Source organism: Ananas comosus, linkage group 10, assembly GCF_001540865.1.
Source record: "Ananas comosus cultivar F153 linkage group 10, ASM154086v1, whole genome shotgun sequence".
NCBI classification, from domain to species: Eukaryota; Viridiplantae; Streptophyta; class Magnoliopsida; order Poales; family Bromeliaceae; genus Ananas; species Ananas comosus.
This window is the reverse complement of record NC_033630.1, coordinates 11970617-11977531: the sequence shown is the minus strand read 5'-3', so window position 1 is coordinate 11977531 and position 6915 is coordinate 11970617. Positions and strand designations below refer to the sequence as shown.

General features: G+C 40.0%; 1 protein-coding gene across 2 annotated transcripts; it reads left to right on the top strand.

Annotated features, from left to right (window-relative positions):
* On the top strand, positions 362 to 6915 carry LOC109716347 (probable apyrase 7). 2 transcript variants are annotated; one of them, XM_020241731.1, is made up of 5 exons: positions 362 to 541; positions 2403 to 2478; positions 2589 to 4456; positions 5671 to 5973; positions 6426 to 6915. In XM_020241731.1, exons 3-4 carry the CDS (start codon positions 2623 to 2625, stop codon positions 5940 to 5942), a joined length of 2106 nt encoding a protein of 701 aa, XP_020097320.1. In that variant the 5' UTR covers positions 362 to 541; positions 2403 to 2478; positions 2589 to 2622; the 3' UTR covers positions 5943 to 5973; positions 6426 to 6915. The 2 variants fall into 2 exon arrangements, with proteins under 2 accessions (XP_020097320.1, XP_020097319.1); XM_020241730.1 differs by having other exon boundaries at positions 362 to 545.

The following is a 6915-nucleotide window of genomic DNA, read 5'->3' as shown; positions in this document are numbered from 1 at the left end:
AATTACAATAATGTGGCAGAACTATATTAATTAAATAAAATTATTCACTAAACTATTAATTTGGAGGCATTCTTAATCTATTTTTTATTTATTTTTTAAATTCCAAATTAGATAAATATTGAGATTTGGAATAATGTTATGTATCAACTTATTTTAATAAAGTTTTTACAACATAATTCCCCAATTACTCCCCCTTTTTGGACCCATTTTTAAAAACTAAAATGTAGGGGGACTTTGTAATTAGGCCAAAATTGAAGTTTAGGTACCGATTTCAAAATTATCTATAGTTGAGGGGTCTCTCCAATTTTATACACTCGTATTTTAGTGTTAGTGTCGTTTGAATCTCTCTCTCTCTCTCTCTCTCTCACATTTTCTTTTCTTTTACTCTTTCTCTATCTTCGCCCAACTCTCTCTCTCTCTCTCCTCTCTCTCTCTCTCTCTCTCTCTCTCTAAACCACCACCGTCTCCGGCGATCTCCTCCGGCACCGCCGCCGCTGATCCGGCGGCGCAGCCACCTCCGCCGTCGGATATGGCCGAGGGGGTAGGTGAGTCGCCCTTCTCCGTGTCCTCTTTGGGGGGGATTCGACCCCTCTCTGAGATCCGCCCCCTGTTCTCGCTATCCTCTCAATTTGATCGATTTGTCTCCGTTTTCGCTCGTATTTTGATCGGATTTAGGTATCAATTCGTCAATTGTAGATGTCCGTTGTGATCCAATAGCTGAGATTGCGTTAGGGTTTTGACTCCGATTGCGGAAAAGAGGAACTTGGGATCAATGTAGAGTTTTTGATCTAGTAGTTGTAGTGTAATTTGGGATTTGTGGGTAATGGTGTTGATGGAAGGTATAAAGGTTGCCTTTTTGCTCTCTTGGAACTCATGGTGAATTTAGGGAGAGTGGTTTGGGACTCGGGAGGTGGTTAGAGTTGTCATTATAAGGGGTTTGTAGCTTTAGATGTTCATGTGTGTAGGAGAGTCCGGATAGTGCGTACTCTGATTGTAATTAGATGATAACCAAATTTGTGGGATTAATCAATCTCTAAATTGAGTGAGAAATTTGGCTATGAAAACAAAGTTTCGAGGCCGCTAGTGATGTTAGCTGCTATTACGCCTCAATTTTGGGTGCAGAATTATCGCATTTGTATATTCATGCACATGTCTACGGTAGTATTTAAAATGTTTGGTAACATATGTGGATATGCAAACGTGCATATTCTCTCTGTAATGTAAGATATGGTGCGAACTTGTGTTTACATTTCTAATATGGCCCCCTAATATTTGATGGTCTTTTTATTGGAATTAGCCAATAATGTAGGACTGTTCCAGCTGGTATATTGTAAATCACTTTATTTTATCTATTTTGTCCATCTTTTGAGTTATTCAAGCTAAAAATAACTTATATGCTCGTTATAGCAATGCCTATTTAGTCTGCTTTGTGTAAGGAGTTCGCTGCATTGGTAATGTGTAGGTTTTACTTCATGTTGCTAGCATAGTCTCATTACTTGGTACTAACTGTTGTGAGTACTAAGCTGATGAACCAATTGGTGTACTAGCTTCTTCCTAGAGTTTTCCAACCTAGTTGATTTTCACTAGATGGCATTTCCTTCAGGACTTGCATTCCTTTTCTATATCTTGTTCTTCATGTTCCTCGCTGTATTATTATTATTATTATTGATGGCATTTCCTTCAGGACTTGCATTCCTTTTCTATATCTTGTTCTTCATGTTCCTCGCTGTATTATTATTATTATTATTATTATTATTATTATTAGTTTTGGTTTTTTTTCGTGTGTGTGAAATAGAAAGGAGATGAAAAGAATTTCTTTTTGAAAACCCATGTCCCTCTTCCTTTTATAAAGGAAACAAAGCAGCCCGCCTCTCGCTTCCTTTTCATTTTGGTGAATTCAGTTTATGTGACTATGGTGTACTCATATGCATATCATTGAGCCAGAACAGGAAACAAAAAAGAAAAATGCTGTAAAAGAAACAGCTTGAAATGTACTGAAACCGGCTGAATTTAGCGAGCTTCTGCTATGACCTAAGAATTAGCTTTTGTCCAGTCCGAAACTATTCAGAACGATCTATTTTTTTTCAGGACCAGCCAAACCTCAAAACGATGAACTATTATTTGTTTCTTCATTGCTTTGATACTCATATTTAATCGACAAAACTCGATTTGAAAGGTCTCACACAAAAGACTTTTGATTTTAGGAAGGGGACAAAAGATACTCACATTTACAGCTGGGTCTAGTGAATAAATGGTTAGAGCCCCATGGCCCAGTTTAATTTCTATTTGTAGGAGTTGAACTTTATGATTATTGATTACATTACTGGTGTATTCTATCACTAAACAAGAAATTGATTTTTATTGAAATCTTATTCCGGTTTCTTGATTCCACTACATTTCAGATATCGATAAGCAGAGATTTGGAGTCGTTTTCCAGAAGTTATCCGATTTAGCCTCTTTGCTGCGGCCAGATGCCATGTAAGCGTGCCAAAGTCTTTCTTTCCTGCCCATTATAACATGCTACATTACCAGTTTTCCCACTTGCGAGGCTTCTTGTGGTCGCTTATTTTAGCATATTAAAACCATAGTTGGGCATCACTTAGACTTGGACACTCCACAAATATGCGGCCCTCTTCATCTCTCCAAGACCTCCCAACATTCTTGAAAGCCGATCAAGGAGAGAGAAACCCTATCCTCGAAAACGATCAAAGGCATGGGCGTGCAAATCCTCTCCGTTCTCTACAAAGAGAAGGTAATCCTACAAGCTTTTCAAAGGAGCGACCCCCTCCGTCTTCCCCAACTAAAAGAAAGAAGTGGGTACGGGCAATTTTTGGTTCTATTGCCCTTGTCTTAGCGATTCTTCTGATTTATGTATGTGTTAGATATTTTAGTACTTCCCATGGAGCTTCTGAGTATTACGTGATCCTTGATTGCGGTAGCACGGGCACACGAGTATATGTCTATGAGTGGTTCATCGATCGGAGAAAGGGGAATATTAATTTCCCTATTACCTTAAAATCTATTCCCGAGGATCCTCCACGTAAATCCAAGGCTCAGAGTGGGCGTGCATACCAGCGAATGGAAACTGAGCCGGGGTTTGACAAACTCGTAAGAAATGAATCGGGCTTGAAAGCTGCAATAAAGCCACTCCTTAAGTGGGCCGAGAAGCAGATCCCTAAAGAGGCCCATAAACGGACCTCTCTTTTCTTATATGCGACTGCCGGTGTTCGCAGGCTACCAAGTTCGGACTCGCAGTGGCTTCTCAACAAAGCATGGAAGATTTTGAAAAATTCGTCATTTATTTGTAGAAGAGAATGGGTTAAGATTATTAGCGGCATGGAAGAAGCTTATTTTGGGTGGATAGCCCTCAACCACCAAACCGGTATGTTAGGTTCCTTGCAATCAAAAATGACCTTTGGTTCACTCGATTTGGGCGGTTCTTCGTTGCAAGTTACTTTTGAAATGGAGGAATCCATGCAGGATGAGACAAGTATAGATTTGAGAATTGGATCCGTCAATCATCACCTTAGTGCATATTCTCTACCAGGCTATGGATTAAATGATGCATTTGGCAAATCGGTAGCACATCTTTTTAAAAAGCAGGGAGCAGCAACAGCTACAAAGAAGGGTAAAATAGAGATCAACCATCCATGCTTGCAAACTGGGTACAAAGAACAGTATACCTGTTCTCACTGTGGCACACTTAACCAAGCAGGAAGTCCTTCTGCTGGAGGGAAAAGTGTGGGCAAAGGACAGGTGGGAACAGCTGTTGAACTAGTTGGTTCTCCTAATTGGGATGAGTGCAGTGCTCTCGCAAAGATAGCAGTGAATCGTTCCGAATGGTCTAATACAAGCTCAGCCATCGATTGTGGGCTCAAACCGTGTGCCCTTGCTGACAATGTACCTGAGCCTCGTGGGCAATTCTATGCAATGTCTGGCTTCTTTGTCGTGTTTCGGTTTTTCAATTTGACCTCCGATTCTACTATTGATGATGTTCTGAAGTTGGGCAAGCAATTCTGTGGGAAAACGTGGGAAGTTGCCAAAAATAGTGTTGCCCCACAGCCTTTTATCGAACAGTATTGTTTTAGGGCTCCATATATTGCATCACTCTTGAGAGATGGATTACATATTGAGGATAAGCAAGTCGTGATTGGCTCTGGCAGTATCACTTGGACGCTGGGCGTCGCATTACAAGAGGCTGGGCAAGCATTGTCGAGCAAGATTGAGCTTCCAGGATACAGAATACTGCATTCAGATATAAACCCAAATATTATTTGGATATTATTTGCCATTTCAGTATTGTTACTATTGTTTGCCCTATTATGTGTTAGCAACTGGGGCCCTAGAATTTTCCGGAGATCATACCTGCCACTTTTCAGGCATAATAGCACGGCCAACTCTGTTTTCAATGTGCCGTCCCCTTTCAGGTTACAGCTATGGAGTCCTATTAGTTCAGGTAAAGTAAATGAACTTGCTTTTCTGACCATATGCGAGAATTTCCTATTGAGATGACAAATCAGGTGTTTTATACTTGTGCACACTTTGTTTAGAACCTAATATAAATCATACTCAATTGACCTAAAGTTTAGATTTGTTCTGATGTTAAACTTTTTGATTCTCCAAGTATTTCTCTTCACCTCTTTATCATCATAGCATAGTATTATTGGACAAACTTTTCTTATAGGGTATCCCTGTACTCTATTTAGCATGGTTGCTTGTTGTTCTTTAAGAAACCCTGTTATATACTATAATATTATGACAAATAACAAGATGTTTTATTAAGCTAGTTAATTCTTGACAAAGTACATGAATAATGCTGTAGGAAGTTTCTTCTTGTACCTTCTTTAGACTTCATCTGATATGGCTGCACCAAGGTCGTAACTATTTATTGTATCTTGATTTATTTTCTGCTAGACCATAGTTGCCTCTAAATGACCTACTTGTGAAAGGAGACCTTGCTGATTCAACTTAAATTGATCTTATTATGTTGCGAGTATGAAGTACTAAACGGGCATGCTTTGCTTTTTTGATCCTTGATCTGATCAAGCTGGTTATCAAATGATTACTAGATATCTGCTTGTGCGACCTCGCAATTAGCTTCATAAAAAGGGCTAATTTGGAGACCTTTTTATATTTCAAGTCGCTTGATTTGCTTCTTGTGAAATGAGATATAAATTAGAGTATTGTAATTTAGTGGCACCATGATGAAATACCTGTGCCAAACAATCAAAAATAAAGGATTCAAATGGGGCTTATGCTTTAAAAATTAGGTTGTTGGTCGAGTCATGATCATCCTTTCTCCATCTATGTCCAAATTATGCTCTCCATGCCAATATTTTCTCTCTTGGATTCTGTAAATTCTGTAAATACTGTAACTATCATGGTGCCTAAAATTGCCATTCTTATAAGGTAGAGATATCTACGCATATACCCCTGCAATATCATCCTCACGCAAAACCGACTTCCACCCAAGAGTTAGATGACTCCCCAACTTAAGATCAGGATATATCATAAGAAACCTGTCTTTTGAAGGATGTATATCGAAATCTGGAATTTTCAGGCTAAACATGTAAATAGATGATTGCCGGATTATAAGCATGTATATATAAAAGCCCTTTCAATTAAGGTGTTGTCATATCATGTCTCTTTTTTTTTTTTTTTATATTTTAGGTGATGGAAGGATAAAGATGCCGCTGAGTCCTACCGTCGCTGCTTCCGATCAGCATCCGTTTAGTCAAATACAGCTCATGGAATCTTCAATTCATCCATTGGGCGTCTCGCATAGTTATTCGGCCGGTAGCTTAGGTCAAATGCAGTTTCCCAACGGGTTTGGATCCTTCTGGAGCCCGCACCGCGGCCAGACCACGCTTCAGAGCCGCCGGTCCCAATCTCGAGAAGATCTCAGCGCCTCGTTAGCGGAAGCTCACTTGGGGAAAGTCTAGCCATACAATGTTTCTCCGCCCGCAAAGACCGGTATGGATCCATATAACATAACACATCATCGTACACGATTTCACTCAAAAGTATTTTGATTTCGTCCATTATGATATGTTTGTATATTGTCCAATATTTCGAAGTGGGACTCAATAATAAATCGAGGGTGACCGCTATTTTCATTGCGATATCTAGTGCCTGTTTGGCCCTTAATCCGAAGAGTTTCTCCCCTCGAGAAGCAGGAGCTAGGTATTCTGCAGTTCTGGGTTTAGTAGGAAGCCAAAATGGGCTTCAAATATGATGATTCTGAGAAGCTATTAAGATGATTTCACGAAAAATGTTGTTAGGATAGAAGCTCCAGTTGTGGATCTAACAGGCCTTAGCAAGTAAAACATGGTGTGAACTGTAGAGCTCATTGCTCGACCTTCGAAACTTCTTTAGAGTCCTTTTTTACGGTTTGTGGGTAAACAAAGTGCTTCTGCTGAAAGCAGGTGCAAAGTTTTGATGAGGCAGCTTCCACAATCGCGGCGCGGCGTGACCACCACCGCCACCAAACCACAGGTGCTTCCCGCAAAAGGAGAAGGGAGATTCCTCCATTCATGCCCCTTTTTGTTCTGCTGTTTCTTTCTAACAATTATTGTTTCGGAATTGCGCATACTCCACTCTTCCCCCTCCCCCCCCCCCTGTTTTTCTTTTCTTTCCCCCCTTATTTGCTGATATCTTTTGATTCATTTATCGAATACCCGTGTAGAATGCCCACAAACATGCAGCCATTATGTTCATACCAGAGGAATCAAATTGTGGGATTACATCTTATTGTACTTTTTTGTGGAACATTCTGGATCGACGGACGATTATCGATCGATCGATCCGTAACTGTTGTATTATCGGCGAGAACACTGCGCGCAGTTCATGTAATGAGTAAATATATCTGTTTCCTCTCTAAAGATGGTATCTTACTCAAGCAAGTAACTTCTTGTA